This window comes from Python bivittatus, unplaced genomic scaffold (genome assembly GCF_059951505.1).
Source record: "Python bivittatus isolate LINGU-HERP-01145 unplaced genomic scaffold, Pbiv_v1 ctg000840_np1212, whole genome shotgun sequence".
Lineage (NCBI taxonomy): Eukaryota > Metazoa > Chordata > Lepidosauria > Squamata > Pythonidae > Python > Python bivittatus.
The window spans coordinates 21,343,493-21,361,529 of NW_028277113.1; the positions used below are offsets into that span (position 1 = coordinate 21,343,493).

General features: G+C 36.6%; 1 protein-coding gene across 5 annotated transcripts; it reads right to left on the bottom strand.

Annotated features, from left to right (window-relative positions):
* Positions 1-127: 127 nt before the first annotated feature.
* On the bottom strand, positions 128-17,894 carry LOC103050057 (uncharacterized). Of its 5 annotated transcripts, none has more exons than XM_007426437.4 (7): positions 17,710-17,894; positions 14,905-15,061; positions 12,807-13,188; positions 9,210-9,381; positions 5,752-5,930; positions 4,109-4,205; positions 128-1,961 (listed from the first exon to the last, which is right to left on the bottom strand). In XM_007426437.4, the coding sequence occupies exons 2-7, from the start codon at positions 15,040-15,042 to the stop codon at positions 1,805-1,807; spliced, it is 1,125 nt and encodes a 374-aa protein (XP_007426499.1). In that variant the 5' UTR covers positions 15,043-15,061; positions 17,710-17,894; the 3' UTR covers positions 128-1,804. The 5 variants fall into 5 exon arrangements, with proteins under 5 accessions (XP_007426499.1, XP_025021324.1, XP_025021325.1 ...); XM_025165556.2 differs by having other exon boundaries at positions 17,615-17,894; XM_025165557.2 differs by lacking the exon at positions 17,710-17,894 and adding an exon at positions 16,545-16,562.
* Positions 17,895-18,037: the final 143 nt, after the last annotated feature.

Here is an 18,037-nt window from a genome sequence, read left to right on the forward strand (position 1 = left end):
ATCCTATTTCAGCATTCCTATTTCAGTTGAATGTGTATGCTTAATTTTCTACTAATTACAAAAGTGTAGTTGACTTTGGTGGGCTTGTCTCATTTTTTAAAAAATTAACCAAGTGCTGAGTCCATCAGAACCATAATGTATTTCTTTATTGGATTTTAATCTCATTATTTTACAGAAATTATGTAGGTACAGACAAAGAGCAAAAATACTGTTTTTTTACTTCCTAAGTAAAATGATTGCAGAACTGCTGCATGAGTACTCTAAGTTATCATTCAAGTCTCTTTATGGATCAGGATACTGTTTGAAAATACTGATCCTATTTGAAAATACTAAATTTCTTATTAGAAGCTTTATACTGCGGACTAGGGAAAATTACATGGATTAAATTAAAAATAGAAGAAAAATAATCAATGATTAAACATCTGTTTTAGTACATCCTAAAAGGGGATTTTTTTGGATGAATGGAATTTAAAGGCATGGACTATTGGTTTGATTGAAAATTAATACAACTGCAAGGGTTTTGAAGATCTCTATAATTACCGCAAAACGTTTATTCAAATCTGATCACTTTTCTTAACTATATTATTTTTTGAACAGATTTCCTTTATCGTTACAAATGCTGCATAAGTATATTTCAAAGTGCTTTGTATTTCTTTCTTTCCCTGCCACCAATACAAACACCCATGTTTCTCTTTTTTGTTTAATTTTCTTTTCCTTATTTCCAAATTTTGTCTTGTATTTTGTTTGTTCCATAAAAAAAACAAGCCTGTTCAGAACTATTTGCTGTTAGGACCTTTTTAAATGCTGTTATATCATCAATTATATCATTAATGGAGTCAGCTTTTGAATGCCATGAAAAATTTGAGAGCTTTAGCAGTCACTACTTTCCAGTCAAAATCAGGAAACTATGCCTAGATTCATGTCCTGCCTGGTAGTATTATGTTTTGGTTGTTTTTGTGCCAATTCAGCCATTGCAATTAGTTAATAATATTTATATGGCTTAGTGGGTTGTGTGAACTCAGTCAACTGGGGTTTATTCAATAAATGTGGGCGAATAAAATTTGACAGTTCTAAGCAACCTCTCATCTAGCCTAGAAAGCCAAAACTGCAAGACAGGCAGTATGGTCTCCTATATTTCTGTTCTGTTCTCTTCTTCTTGTAATTGTCAAAAGATGGCAATAGGAGGCACTGGCAAACCACTTCCGAAACACCTTGCCTTGAAAACTGCAAAGACTCATCCAAGTGGTCACTGCAGAGTCGGTAATGACTGAGCGCAGATTAAAAAAAAAAAAAAAAACCACTGCAGAAGAGAGACCATTTCAAACATGAAAACTAATATCTTAAATAATAAATATTTCTGTGCGGGAATGACTCACATTCTTAAGTTGTTTGGGGTTGAACTTTGATGTGAAAGTCCTAAGCCTTAGCATCTTATGAATTTGTTGAATTATCTGAAGATTAATATTATGAATTTGCATTTAAAGCAATATGCACTTGTTAATTGGAGAAACTTGGAGAGTACCTCCATTCCCAAATGTAGTTCTCATTTTACAAAGATGACTGGATGTATATCTATTTGGTACAGATAAAGGGATGAAAGAATCAGAAACCCAATCACCATGCTCAAAAGCCTCAGAACAAACTTTTTTTCAATGGGATTAATATAATTACAAAAAATAATCACAATCACGTATTTGAAAACTGATAGAAATAAGTTGTCTGGATATTTGTCATGCTGCATTATTTCTTAGAGGTTAATGTCCTTTTCTTGATAATCCATTGATTATTTATATTCTCCATCAAGTCATTTGGGGATCACTTCACTAGGAATAGGAAGATCATTGAGAACTGCCAGGATGTTTTCTACTGCTTCTTCTGTCATCATGCGTAGGGCTTGCACTGTAGCAGTTCCAATGTGGGGAGTTATGATGACATTCTTCATCTGCAGTAGCAAGTGATTTCTGTGGAGAAAGCAGGCAGAATAATTTAGACTTACCTAGCACAGGCAGATGAATTGGAAAGTGACAGTCTCAAGACTGAAACCAATAAATGGGATATTAGCTTCTGCTGACCAGTCTCTACTACAGAAAGATTTCTGTGGGGCAGTATCTGATATGGAGGAACCATACTATTCAAGAGGCATAACCTGCAAACAGCCATTACTTGCTACGCTGATATTTCAGTAGCTCTGCCTCTAGTGCTACTCCTGTTATTGCCAAAGAAAATGGGAATCATTCCCATGAATATCTGCTTTGGGATGATTAATGAATACACAGTTTGAAACAACAGTGATCATTCAAACTTTTTTCATATGGCAAGACCTCTAAAAATATGTTCTGTGTACTCCAAATAGACACTTTCTCAAAACATTATTTATTTATTGCATTTATATTCTACTTTTTCTTTGAGAACTCAAGGCATACATAGGTGTCTCACCTAATTTTATCCACATGGTAACAACCCTATGAAGTTAGTTGGGCTGGGAGAGTAACTGGCCCAAAGTCATCTACTGAGGTTAGTCATTGAATGTGGACTTATACCCAGGTTTCCCCAGTCCAATCCCAATATCTCAATCACCACATTACATTGGCTCTCAAGTATGCTTTAAATATATCTATCAAACAAACTACGCAGGCAATTTTGAGGTGGGGAGGGGAATCAAATATTTACTTCTGCACAACTGGTTCTGCTTCCTTTATTCTGATTAAATAATTGAGTATATGGACAGATAATGTTTTCAGGAGGCCTGGCACATTTACAGTTTGGGGAGAGAGATTTTCACCAAGTGGTTGGCGTGATGGACATACTGTATCTAGATATAAAACCTCTATTTACTAGAAGGCAAATGGGTGAAATGGCTCCCCCCACCCCAATTCTAACCTCCCAGGATATTCCCTGAAGCAACAGTTCTCAACCTTTCGTACCCGAAGTCTTACCAATCACTCTCTCAAAAAATGTAGATCTCACCATGACAGAAACAAAAAGCCCACTTTCCCCAATAAGAATTCTATTATATTTATCATATACAGTAGGGTAGGTTTTAGAGTCCTCATGACCTACAACATCAGCTTTTCTTTGTGTTTTTCATGGGCATTTCCAGACAAGGCACTGAGCTGCAGCCCCCCATCCACCCATTTGTTCTCTACGAATGCTTTTGAGACCTATAAGGACCTGAGAAACATTTTAAGGAAAACAAAGACGATGCTAGGATTGGGTAAGCTGCAGGATAGTTTTCCATTTATTAATTCTGATTGAAAGAATATTTTTTTAAAAAATAACAGTAAGATGCTACAGGTTACATGGCAGGAGTCAAAGAGGAATCTGAACATTCAGTCACACATGGGCAACATGTTACCTTCCTGTAATATTTTCTTAATTTTTATAAAGAATGGGATGGCAAGGGCATTATATAAGAAATAGAGAGACCAGAGACATAATGAAACAGCAATGGATAAAGGACAAATTGGCTGTTCTAGCCCAGAATCTGAATATTAATAGAGTATTATACAGTAAACCCTCTAGTGTGTAGATTTCCTTATCATTTATTTTCCCTCCTACCAATTCCTTGTAGGCTTCTAGCTCGTTTAAATTAAAAGTTTGGATTTCCGTCTATCCAAAGAAAATTACAAATTATTGATAACTATAAACCAATGGTGAGTCAATTGTTGAGCTCAATCTAGGAGCCACTCACTCTTGTCATAATTTCATAAACTTTGGGAAGGAAGAAAAAGAGGTAGGAAAGAGCTGGGTGAGACATGATGTAGCTTTGCTTACCATTGGCTGTGACTCTGCTTCAGACTCAGCCAATCAGATTTGCAGTCCCTAACAGATTACAATATCTCCAAAGTTTAATTTTTACGGGGTAATGGTGCTTTTGAAAAAAGTTTGCTATCCCTGATATAGTTGTAAAGATGTCTAATTATAATTAATTCTCTCCTTCATAAACACAAAGAAAATGAAAGGGTGGCAAAGACAGCAAATTGGGGCAATGTAGGATCTTCTATATTAAGAATGTTCTTCTGAATCAATGAAAAGATATCACCTTTAGTTATTCCATGCCTGATTTATTATCCTTTTGTCCTGAACTATAAGCACTGTATTATTTTACCTTGGCAATGGCTCAGGATATGTCACATCCAGAGCTGCAGCCTTAATAACCCCATTTTGGAGTGCTTCTACTAATGCATCCTGGTCAACAACTGCACCTAAGAGAAAGGGAAAGTTGAAGTTACACAGACAAGACAAAAATGCCTTAAAGCTAATGGATGCTGCTTGTTACATGATATATAGCTGAATTCTGTACAAAGGACTTGGAGTTAAATAATTTTGCTCAGTGGAATTTATTTCCAATTAAGTACACTTAGGACTGCAACACCTTAAAATAAAGATGTTAGTTATCTTTCCATTAAATATATCCAAATCCATGATTTCATTGCTCAAGAACTGGTTGTAAAAGACTTATGAATGCAATCCTTAATATTGTAGCATGCCTATTTGTCCAGAAAGCTGTACCACAAGTAGGCGGTGAAATATGATTTAATCAAACTATTTATATATGATTTTGTTCTTCCTAGTATAACTGGTTTAGGCATTTATGAAACTCAAAGCTTTGCCAATGGAAATGTGACATCTTTACCTATTGCTTCCTTTCCTCTTAAAGACTCTTGCATGAATTTCCACTGAAAGCATATTACCAGCAGTCAATAGAAGATAGAGGGGAGCCAAATAATGCTTTCCATATTATTTTAAGATACTAGTGCTTAAATGTAATTATTTCCGAACAATAAATTACAAATATACGACATTGTTCATAAATGTTTATCATTAACCTTTCTGTACGTAATTGCAACTACTGATGGCAAATAAATGCAAGCTGGATAGAAATAATATTTTGCTAACAAGTTGAATGTTTATATTATCTACCAATTATAAAAGGCAGCATTTATTAGCAGGTGCCATTCTTGACTCAAAAATGCATAAAAGGCATACTTTGCTGAAAGATGCATCCTGAAAATCTATCTATTTGAGAAAGTCAGGTACAAAAGTTAAATTATAGTCGATTATTTTAAAAAAATATGTATTGTTATATTACACCAGCACATTTTTCAGAAAGCTGCAAAGACCAACAAATGTGGGGTATCTATTCCTTTTTATTGTTGTTGCTCTTGTTGTTTCTTCTAATTTTCTGCAACTTATTATTAAACAAGATAAGCAAACATAGGCAAGATTGATCTGTACATTGCTAGCTCTGTCCATTTGCCCTCATCTTACTATTCAGCACAGATGCGAACGGACTAATAGTTCTGAGCAGCAACAAAATTTGAATTGTGGATCCTATCACTTCATTTGTCAGATTTAACATCTACAGAAAAAAGTTTTGAGGGCAAATGTTCTAATTCCAACCTTCATCCAAAATATACTATTTTTAAAAAACATATCCTGAAATGAATAGATGCATTGTTTAATTTCATCTCTTAATAAATTTGTACCTCTTCATGCTTTTCATCTGGAGAGAATAAGTTGTGTTAAGAAGTATAACCTTATTGCTTGCACAAAGACAATCCAATTCGATTCTTGACACTAAGGGTAGTTTGCTCACCAAAATTTTAATCTAATATCTTTTGCTTCAATGAAATTTTATCAAGAAATAATCAAGAAAAAGCTCAGATTACAGACCCACCAATAGTGTTTTTTGAAACTATTGATGGTTTAAACAACAGAAATGTATATTTGGATAGCATTGCACCCTACCTCTGCAGATATTGATGAGTGTAGCTGTGGGTTTCATCAGTTCTAGCTCTCTCTTTCCAATGAGATTGTGAGTCTCTGGTGTCAAACTAACAACCAACATCACAAAATCAGACTGCTGAAGCAAGTCATCAATGTTTTTACAATATGTGGCACCAACTTCTTGTTCTTCTTCCTCTTTTCTGGAAGAAATAAATGTGAAAACAAACTTGAAAAAGAGTTTCTTATAGTGGAGTTGTTTGGGAGGTACAATCACTGAACAGGATAAATACTTTCCATTCTTGAGTAGCTTACTATTCAGCACAACTTATGACAGTATTTGTGGTTCTTCTTGCCTTGTATAACAAACTTTCTATTGTTCCAAAAATAACTGCTGCAGAGTATTTGTCAACTTTGCTGGCCATTAACAACTCAAAGACCACACACTGGCTGCCTGCATAGATTACTCTCCATGATTTTTATGAATCATTGATTTGAAGAAAGTATGTTGGTGTATGCTGTATTGTTTGTACAGTGGGGCAAAAAAGTATTTAGTCAGCCACCAATTGTGCAAGTTCTCCCACTTAAAAAGATGAGAGAGGCCTGTAATTTTCATCATAGGTATACCTCAACTATGAGAGACAAAATGAGAAAAAAATCCAGAAAATCACATTGTCTGATTTTTAAAGAATTTATTTGCAAATCATGGTGGAAAATAAGTATTTGGTCACCTACAAACAAGCAAGATGTCTGGCTCTCACAGACCTGTAACTACTTCTTTAAGAGGCTCCTCTGTCCTCCACTCGTTACCTGTAGTAATGGCACCTGTTTGACTTTGTTATCAGTATAAAAGACACCTGTCCACAACCTCAAACAGTCACACTCCAAACTCCACTATGGCCAAGACCAAAGAGCTGGTGAAGGACACCAGAAACAAAATTGTAGACCTGCACCAGGCTGGGAAGACTGAATCTGCAATAGGCAAGCAGCTTGGTGTGAAGAAATCAACTGTGGGAGCAATAATTAGAAAATGGAAGACATACAAGACCACTGATAATCTCCCTTGATTTGGGGTCCATGCAAGATCTCACCCTGTGGGGTCAAAATGATCACAAGAATGGTGAGCAAAAATCCCAGAACCACATGGGGGGACCTAGTGAATGACCTGCAGAGAGCTGGGACCAAAGTAACAAAGGCTACCATCAGTAACATGCTATGCCGCCAGGGACTCAAATCCTGCGGTGCCAGACGTGTCCTCCTGCTTAAGCCAGTACATGTCTAGGCCTGTCTGAAGTTTGCTAGAGAGCATTTGGATGATCCAGAAGAGGATTGGGAGAATGTCATATGGTCAGATGAAACCAAAGTAGAACGTTTTGGTCTAAACTCAACTCGTCGTGTTTGGAGGAGAGAGAATGCTGAGTTGCATCCAAAGAACACCATACCTACTGTGAAGCATGGGGGTGGAAACATCATGCTTTGGGGCTGTTTTTCTGCAAAGGGACCAGGACGACTGATCCGTGTAAAGGAAAGAATGAATGGGGCCATGTATCGTGAGATTTTGAGTGAACACCTCCTTCCATCAGCAAGGGCATTGAAGATGAAACGTGGCTGGGTCTTTCAGCATGACAATGATCCCAAACACACTGCCCGGGCAACGAAGGAGTGGCTTTGTAAGAAGCATTTCAAGGTCCTGGAGTGGCCTAGCCAGTCTCCAGATCTCAACCCCATGGAAAACCTTTGGAGAGAGTTGAAAGTCCGTGTTGCCCAGCGACAGTCCCAAAACATCACTGCTCTAGAGGAGATCTGCATGAAGGAATGGGCCAAAATACCAGCAACAGTGTGTGAAAACCTTGTGAAGACTTACAGAAAACGTTTGACCTCTGTCATTGCCAACAAAGGATATAATACAAAGTATTGAGATGAACTTTTGATATTGACCAAATACTTATTTTCCACCATGATTTGCAAATAACTTCTTTAACAATCAGACAATGTGATTTTCTGGATTTTTTCCCCCATTTTGTCTCTCATAGTTGAGGTATACCTATGATGAAAATTACAGGCCTCTCTCATCTTTTTAAGTGGGAGAACTTGCACAATTGGTGGCTGACTAAATACTTTTTTGCCCCACTGTATATCTGACCTTTTTTATTATCAAATTATTTTATTAACTTGATGGTGAATAAAATCCTTAATTTGCTCTAAAAAGCATTCTCTCTAGAAAAGTTACAAAATTAAAATAGATTTGGATTATAGAGTTTAGAATTTCATGGCTATTTATTGGTGAAATGACTTCATGCAAGATAAGGAAAATGTACTGACGCCTCACACGCCATGCTGCTAGGTTCTTCAGAGCAGATCCAAAGTGAACTTGGCAACAGATGTCACATCCTTATAAACTTCCTGTGTTCAGTGGAATGGAATATCCACAACTAATCACTAACCAACAGGTTAACAATTAATCACTAACCAACCTTTGGATTTAATTTGTCAGGATGTTTATGCATTTCTATCACCTCTCTCACAATACTAGGAAAATTCAGGCTCCTACAAACATATACACATTTTCAGTTCTAGAACTGGTTCTCTGGCCAAAGATCATTGCTAAAAGGCAGTTAGTAGAAAAGATTTTTAAAGGATCTCCAACACTACTACAAGGACAGGGGATCATTTGTATCAATTCCCTCAGGGATTATCTTTTCAGGGAGACACAATGCATGGGTTTGAAGGAAGCAGTGGGTGGGTACAGAGCCCAAAGAAGATACAGAAATGTATTCTCTCTATGACAGATTTAGTCACAATTCTTAGACCCTTTGTTTAATCCAAAGGATTCATTGTATAAGGGATATATTATCTCATCTTCTCTACCCCTCATTATACATTCCAATATGCATACAGTATGAACTAAATCAATCAGTAAGTTAACCTTATCAATAATATTGAATGTTGTATGACTAATGGCTATCTATAATTATTATTTAACCAATCAAATACAGGAATAATTTACATAGATCTATAAAGAGGATGTGTAATTCCACCTTTCTTTAGGCTTCTCTATTGCACCCCCAGTACCAAATCTGTCAATAAACCAATGTGTGCTTCAATGTCATTGTATCCTGATCTCCCACTGAAACATAACCCTGGGAAATTCTCCTTCATTGCCATCTTAAAATTCACTAGTTTTCCTCTTAAATTTGCAAGAAATAACAAGAAGATTGACTTCAACACTTGTTTGTCACCTTAAACAAAGACATCAGAATAGGTCCAAAGTCTTAACAAGTTGTACTTTGCTCTTTATATTGATTCTGATCTCCTATTACCATTTACCTCCATGATCACATACTAGTTCATACATTGTAATATTAGAATATTGAGCAAATATCTGGAGGTTCAATCACATGCTATTAAATGAACTTGAAACTTAAATCCCAAAACTTATCATATTAAAGAAAGAGAGAGACAGAGACTCAAAATACATTTACCTGCGATTCCTATTATGATAGAGAATCTTCATGTCAAAAGCCTTTGCCCTTTTGGCTACTTTATAACCAATACTGCCCATTCCAATGATACCAAGAGTGGCCCTGCTGACTTCTACTCCTAGCCAATTAACAGCAAAATGTGTAGTATCTGGAGATGTTGCAAGACAACAACCTACAACACAAAAATAGAAATTGAGTATTGGGTAAAACATTAAGAGGGGTATCAGTTCTAGTGGGATAAAAACTATTCTTTCCATACTCTCTTTTGGCTTCCTAGTTCTTTTCTATGACCATAAGCAATAGTAGTTAAACTTATTACCTACTTTAGTTGGGATTTATCCTTCTCCCTGCTTAGATTTTGGCCAAAGAGGAAATCCTTCCTCCTTCCTGATTTCTAAATATACCATTTCTGCAGAAAAAACTGACAGATAGATCTAGCTGGTGTTGTGATGTTAAGGGACAAGTCCTTGATGAACAGGTGTGTTCAGAAATATTTTAATTCACATTAAATGTTGATATTTACTTAAAGTAACTATTGCAGAACATTGTTACAGAGAAAAACTAAACCAGAGAACAAATCATGCATATGTTAGCCAAAAATATAACTGAATGCAATTGCTTAATCTCAACTCATTTTTTAATTAATTTAACAATATTTATAATCCTCCCCAATCTTAATATCATTAAGAAAAACAAAGTACAAAGAGAGTTGAAACAACCAAGTTATCCTTTCTTTAGTGTAAGACTCACATAGCGCTTTCCTTCAATGGGACATGGTGGATATACTTCTCTACAGATGTTATATTCTCTCTTCCTTCCCTCAACTACTGATTACTAACAATGTTTACTTGGAACCTTTCCCTGCTCCCTGACAACGTGTAATTTTTTCCCCCAGAAATGAAAAAAAAAAAAAAAAGATGTCAGCACTGTTTACAATACTTCTTGAAAATTTAGAGTGTTCTGCACTTGATACAGATTTACTTCAAATTCATACTAAAGCACACAGAAATATGGTCTGTAGCTGGTAGGGGCATATAGGTATTAGCATGGAAGGCTCCAGGTTGAATCACATCAGATTAAAGGATTATAAGTGGCAGGAGTTGAAAAGTATCTATAAAAATGAGGGATCATGTGTTGTTATATTATCATTTTGATATTTGTTGTTTTTTTACAGCTCCAGTTCCTTCTTACTTAAAAGCTTACCTAAAGCTTTCTGATAGATCAGATACGTATTACATCTCAATTCTCCTTGCAGATTCTAATAATGATGTTACCTTTAAAGTTGCCAAATTCTGATTTAGAGACTGTGCTACTAGGAATAAATAATGATACTTGATGATTTTATGTAGTTAAATTAATTTAGTTTAACTGCTTGTCCATGAGAGCTGTTGATTGTCCTTGTAAGATGGTAAAAATGTTTCAGTTTATTAATTTATGGCTACAAATTGATTATGGGTTGGGTGATATATTTTTTGGATGACTTTGTTTTCTCATCATGGACCACAGCTAACTAGTTAGCTAGGTGTCAGTCAGTAAAACTGAAAACAAGTTTGAAAATATTAAATTTAATTATATATTAGAAACAAGGCAAAATTTGGAGTACAATATTTCATGTTTAAACATGACTCTCTTACATCAGCCTTTGCCTCAAAGCCAATGCTGTGCAACGGGAACTTCTCCTCTTCCTGAAATTTCAAATGCACTCTCAAAATCTGTATTGGTGGCCCTTCCAGAGCCGATTAAAGGATGCTTAGAGGGGGTTGTAATGGGGAAGGCAAAATGCCTGGATGCTAAACTGGTAGCAGAAACTGTTTCCACTAACAGCAGTATATTATTGGATTATATCCATATACTTCAGAAAATAGAATGGGTATTTTGCCATTATAACAGCAGTCTATGCTAAATAGAGTATACTCAAAATATGAAAAGCATCTGTGACAGAAGGAAAAACTTTCTGAAAGAACCAAAAAACACTGTGGTCTGGTTGAAATTTAAGAGACTCATTTAGTTCTCAAGTCTAAAAAAACCATTATATTTATCCAGATGATAAAACTGGAAACTTTCTATTATATCCCATTTTTTCCAGGCTGAGAGCTGTACTTGTTCTTTGAGTAATGCTCCACATTACAGCACTTCTCCTAAAAGAGGGGCATCAGGACAAAAAGTAAGTAAGTAACAGTGGGAATTGCTTTTTGGGATAACATTTAGCATAATATATTTCTTTTCTCATTTGGGTAAAGGTAGGATTAGGGTTAGGCTTCTATGAGGTCAGGAGTTAACTTTAAGGGGAAGGTCAGCTCTGGGGGAAGTTTTTAATGAATAGTGGTTTATCACAGAAGTATCAGACTTTGTCATACTGCAGCTGCCCACTGGGGCTTGCAAAGCCCAGAGGAAGTTTTGCCTGTGCAGGGCTGATCAAATCTTGAAAAAAAAAATTTGACTTCTTGTAAATAGCTTCTGGCCCCCTGGGGATCCTGGCTCAATGTCTGAAACTCTTGATATGGAGAATAAACATTTCCTCTCCCTCCTTCCTGAGGGTTCTGATGTTTCAAAAATATACCTTAAGAATGCTCAGCTTTTATAACGCATGCTTAAGGCCAATAGTTTATTCTTAGTCAACTTGATTGGCACTGTATCTTAAAGAAGTAAAATTAGTAAAAAGAAAAAAGAAAAAAAAGCGGGGGCAATGGAACAACCAAATAAGGAGTAGAAAAGCTACATTGTTCCTTATCAATAGATCATGAAGACTGTGTTATAACTGCATTCATAACAACTTTACTAATGGAGAAAACAAAATTTTCAGTGATAATATTTTATGGTTTAATAGTTCCTAAGCTTTTCTTTGTGGGGAACTGAGCTGAACAAATGGTTCAACAGCCAATAATTGGGTGACTTGGAAAAGACTGTTAAAGCCTTTCTAAAGATGCTTATACAGAAATATGTTCCACTGAAGATTGTGTGTTTTTCTGTTTCTCAGTTTTGGGACCCTACTAATAAAACTGTATGAAAAAAGCCAGATAATTAGAAGGCATCAAATTAGTGATGATGCTTGCACATATAAGGAAGCATTATTTCACTTCTCCTAACTATGTGAAGAGCAATCTAAACTAAATGAGACCTTGATTGAACACGTTTTACAGCAGACCAATACATCAATAAATGAAGAATACAGTCACAGTTTGCCATCTCATATACCAGCTGAAAAAGAAGGAATCTGAAGCAATTTCCTGATGTTTTCTAATAAAAGTTCCTCCACAGGGAAAGATTTAGCAATCAGCATCTAACACAGTTAGACATTCTAACTTCTTGCAAGATGGTCTTGGGACCAGGACCAGACCTGCTGACTACAGCTGACTCAAGCATAGTGCAGGGAGATTGTTGCTTAATATGCACATTTAAAACATCCAAAGTATATTCTGCTTAATTTTGTTCATATCATATAGGTCTAAATCACCAATATATATTGGTATTACGATCCTAGGGTTGAAACAGCTAGTTGAAAATAAGTATGTGAAGAAGCAGATAGTAGGCTTGAAATAATCATAGGGAAAAGGCTGATCGATGTTGGCAAAACAACTGCAAAAGACAATGATTTACCTTCAACTAATCTTCTGGCAGATGCTAGCATTAACGCCATCCCAATGTCCGCAGTGGAATCAGAAACAGCATGTGGAGTGTTGGTCACTTTAACACCAAAGCTAGTAATTAATTTCAAATTCAAATGATTCACTCCTACTCCTGAGTTTCCAATCACCTTTAGGTTGGGCAGACTTTCAAGAAGCTCTGGGTCAATGACTGGTCTACGCTCAAATACAAAAATAGATTTGATCCTTTCATGGAGTTCTTCTTTGTTTTTGTGAAACTCTTTCATGGTGATGAGATTGAAATGCTTCTTGAGAAACTCTACATGGCTTTCTAATATACCAAATGTGCCTCCTATTTCAGAGATCAAAACACTGGGCAGTTCTTCTCCCATAATCTGAAAGGGAAGGTAATGGTCAGAAACATTCAACTGAAAAAGCAAGTAAGTGTTAAGAGATGTGTTTTGAATTCTTTTAAATAACCAAGGAGTGAAGTTTAGCATGCTATCTGAAAATTCAGGATTAGGAGTGAATTACTTGGGTTTTGAGATTATAAATACAAAAATCTCAGAACCCAAGCAATTCACTCCTAATCCAGAATAAGACTTTGAGTGAGGAGAATATATTGGCTTTTAAAATACTATTATTTTAAACTACTATTTGGTAGACTCTGTAGATAACATTCTCTAAAGAAAGACACCTGGTGACATCTTCTCTTACTGATCATAATGGACAGACAGCAATCACTGGGAATAGGTGAAGATACTCAAATCCTAAACTATGAAGGGCTTTAAGGTGATAACCATTATCTACTGTAGTGCATTACCATGTGTATTAATTTCTGTTACTTTTCTGGGCCTAGTTCAATATGTTGGCATTATCCTATAAATCTTAAATAGCTTGGGGACAAGCTGATGAAGGAATGTCTCATCCCAATTTACTAGGGCTGCACAGCACTTCCGATTCAATCACTGGAAGATGCTTCAGAGTGCGTGGGAACATAAATGTAGCACAGAAGCTGCATCTTTTCTTTTAATGTAGATAACCCACTGCGAGAGGTCAATAACAGGGTATCCTGTACATTCTAATCATATCAAAGGTAGTTTAAAAGGATGCTACTAGTTGTCGCCCATCTATTTCTTTTATCTTGGCATAGACTGCACTGCTCCATTATTATGCAATAGCGTAAAAATAGTTCTGCCAGATGGCAAGTTGATTACAGAGCTGGCCAAAAATCCCAATGCCTCTTAAAATGATCTAATCTCATCACTTGAGATGTTGTTCCCACAGCACTTTCTCTCAAGATTTCTAGAACTAGGAACAAGCTGCACTTCTCAGATGGTTACACCTGGCCTAAAGCTTATTAGCTACTGACCCATAAGATCACAATACCCCTAGCCAATTCCTTCTTGCCTCTAACGGATAAGAAGCAATCTTAGCTACTTTTAATCCATGAAATAAATCCAAGCACATAGTTGAGTAATATGTTTTTGGAGCCCAACCAAAATCCCATTTCTCAATAAAGGATATGAAATAAATTTTCATTATATATTAAGATCAGATTTGTAGCAATCTTGAGCTAATGTAATTCAGTGTATCTGGGATCTCCAATGTGGTGCCAATGCATATCAATGAATCCCTCAGTGTCTATATCTTTCTCCCCACCCAATTTTTAAAAACATTCTTGTAATTTAAAAAGAATTAGCTAGCTGCCAAAATGCCAGGCGACAGGATAATCAGTAATGCCTCTCAGCCCCATGTGAACATACTGGCATTTTTAGAAAATAAAAACTCTGATTGGCTCATCTCAGTACTTTGCTAGGAAGTGTGTCCATCTGCCTAGAAAAAGACAAGGTAAGTTGGGGGTGGTATGTGAGGGTGAGAGAGGGTGGCATGGAGCATCCTCAACAGTTTGCCTTCTGGTACATTTTGTGAATAACCATGGTCACCCTTTGTGAACAGGCAAGGCTCTGCTCCCCATGATGCAACGTTTTGTGAAAGGTTTTGATGCTCTCAAAATTCTAAATACACCTGCTGGTTGGCCAAAGCTTGAGTGACTTGAATGAAACCTTTAACATAGGCTGGTACAAGATTTTTTTTTTCCTGGTACTAACCATGGGCTGATATGCACTTAGTATTGTTCCCCCAGTATTCTTTTGGTCAGTCCTGTAGCTCTGAACACAAGTAGTGTTTTTCTTTGCCCATTTAAACCAATGTCTCTCTGCCAAGCGGAAAGCCTTACATCTGAACATAATTCCCAAGTTTTAGATGCTGAAACAAAAGGTGTTGTTAATATTGGTTCAAGAAATAACCATCTGAATCTGGGCTAATGTGAACATTTAATATACAGACAAAACAACAGACATTCCTAAAAATATAGCCTGTCGCACACTTAAGCACAGGAAACACCGCATACAGTGCTGCAAAACCTGCACTTTTCCCTAAAACCCTTTTTAATGAAAATGGCAGGAAAACCAATGACCCAGAACCAATTATCTTCACAGCTATAACACAGATTCAATTTAACAAGTTCTTCTGCAACAATCCTCCTAGTTTTAGCAAAGTACAGTAATGATTTAAACTCATTGTTCTACATCATACAGCAAATCAACTATCTTTTTTTCCAGGTTTCAGAAGTCCCTTTGCTGGATTGATTTTCCCTGAATATAAATAAACTATATACACAGCACATCTTGCTTCCTACATGCCATTAGTTTACAGTTTTCTGATTTAATCACAAAGTCTCAATAGTTATCCCTCTGTGTTGAACTCTACATCAATAGGTCAAAAAAGGCACGAGCTGACTATCCAATTATGAAATTCTCACAACAGACTCATTTAAAGTTCCTAATTTGATAATCACCAAGTCTATATTAGTTTTCAGAGAAGATGAAAACATTAAGAGCAAGAAAGTTTCAATTTTATATTCAGCTACCAAATATGTACTGGAAAGGTTTACAAGCTGTATTACAAAAATAAAATAAAACAAAATTGAAATATAGTGACTGAAAAGCCCATTACATTTGCCTTTTCATATGTTAGGGTTTATGTGTACAGAAACACTGAAAATTAGACTTAGAGGGAAAAGTTTGAATTGGGAAAATTCTTCAGCCATTCAGTTCATTGAAAAACTATGGCAAGTAATTCTGTTTTAGCTTAATCTACTATTCATGGTTCTTAGGTAGATAAAATAATACTACATATTTCATTTGCCACAAGTTCTTATTTCAAAGGTTATGAATGTGAAAAAAAATTCAACAGATAAAGATTGTTGTTTATGCATTAAGACTACAATTCTAAACTGGTTTATTAGAAAGTAAACTCTACTATTTCAAAGTAAATTAGGAGAAGCTATGGAAAATCTGAAATAGAATTTTCATTTATTGGTAAAAACAACAGGATCCCCTAGCCCCTTAAAAACTAAAGCAAAAAGTATTAAAGTGTAAGCCTATGCAGAGTAGAGAGCTCAGTCAGAAACACTCAGCAACAGTCCCTCCATACTGCACACTATATTAATTGACCTAAAAAGGCAGTTGCTAAGTATCTGATTAGGAACTTCAGGTAAGCCTGTTGTGAGAATTCCATAGCTGGATAGTCACCAAGAGTGCCTCTTATGGCTATTGATATAGAATGTACTATGGAGAGATCGCTACTGAGACTTTCTGATTAATTCAACCCTATCCGAACCCTTTCAGAAACATTTACAACTTGCTTGTTTGGGCTGGCCTTTTGAGGAAAAAAGCGGAGAACTTACTAAAGCTTCCCATCCCAGATAAGGTCAGCCAGGAGCCACAAACTGCTGAGTCTGAAAAACTCATAGCACTAATAATTAAAAAAAAATATTGTGACTATTCTTTCATTAATTTAATGGATAACTTTCATAAGGAAAAGGACAGAGACGGTGGTAGAAAAAGGTTACAAGAGAAGATGACAGTGTCCACACATAACATAAAGCTGTGGTTTGTTTAACCACAGTTGAATAAACCATAATTGGCTGGATTCACGCAACATATTAACCCAAAACAGAACAGCACATTTTGGCTTAATGTAATGCATTAACTCTGACATTGTCTAGCTCTCCAACATAACACCTTGTGAATCAGGCAAGACAATTTCCTAAGGGATTATTTTTGCACAGCACACATCCCATAATTAACTCAGCCATAGTTTATTGAATTAATCTTATTGCCTGAGCTCATTCAAGGCCATGGCTACGTGTGCATAACTACAAGCTAGCCAATCGCACTTTAGCCTAGTTGATGTTGTTCCAAACCCAACGTGGCTATTGGTTCATGATTTGGGGTCATGCAAACCATAGGCAAACTGAGAAAACCACTACTAAATTAATATGGATGGGCACCTTATTATGCAAACACAGTGATTGAACCACAAATTAGCCAACCACATTTGAGACCAGGATATTGTATGAGATCAGCCAATCAAATGATTAATCAAGAATCACTCTTACTTTGACAAAAGGAGAGGGGGAGCTTTCTCTTCTATTGTCTATACATAGAGAGAAACCAACAGCTTTGTTTTTAATCTCTGCTTAATGTATCTAGGGTTGCTGTGGGGAACTGGGAGACAGTGAGTTCTAGTCCTCCCCTAGTTATGAAAGCCGGCTGGGTGACTTTGGGCTAGTCACTCTCTCTCAGCCCAACCCACCTCACAGGGCTGTTGTGGGGAACCTAGGAGGCAGGAGTATTATGTTCGCCGCCGAGGGGGGGGGGAGAGAGAGAGGGAGGGGGAGAGAGAGGATATATTATTAGGTTAAAAATCTAATAATAATAGAGATACCAAAGAGACACAGCGAAATCTACGTACGTCTAATACTAATCATAAGCGTATGCATGAAGGCAAAGGCAATCTGTAGTCAGGTTGGGAAATCTGTTCTGCACAGCACAATGTAGTTTGCTTACAGATAGACCGGAAGAATCTGCCATAACGCTGGAAAAGAAGAAACCTAAAACTCGGCTACGCTCAGCAAACGGCCTTCTCCAAATATTGACAGCGAGGGAGGAACAAGGGCGGGGACACAGCACCGGTTGGCTGATATTTGGGTTTTGGGGGGTTTTTGCCCACTGATTGGGCCCTCAATAAAAATAGGTGTATTCCTTCAGGCGCGGACACGCATTCGTGCAGAAGCACAGCCCCTCTCTTAACTTTCCATGCAACAGGCTTCTCCCACTCACTGATCATTTCCCCTCCTCCTCCCTCTTTTTTCTTGTCCCGCCTTGAACTCTCCGG

What these genes read in the sequence shown, in the direction of transcription:
- LOC103050057 (XM_007426437.4), bottom strand. Translation starts at nt 15,042, where the DNA reads ATGTTCAGATGTAAGGCTTTCCGCTTGGCAGAGAGACATTGGTTTAAA. An exon ending in TAAGTGCATATCAGCCCATG is followed by an intron (nt 13,189 to 14,904) that starts GTTAGTACCAGG and finishes CTTCCCTTTCAG; the next exon opens with ATTATGGGAGAAGAACTGCC. An exon ending in ACTCATCAATATCTGCAGAG is followed by an intron (nt 4,206 to 5,751) that starts GTAGGGTGCAAT and finishes CCTTTCTCTTAG; the next exon opens with GTGCAGTTGTTGACCAGGAT.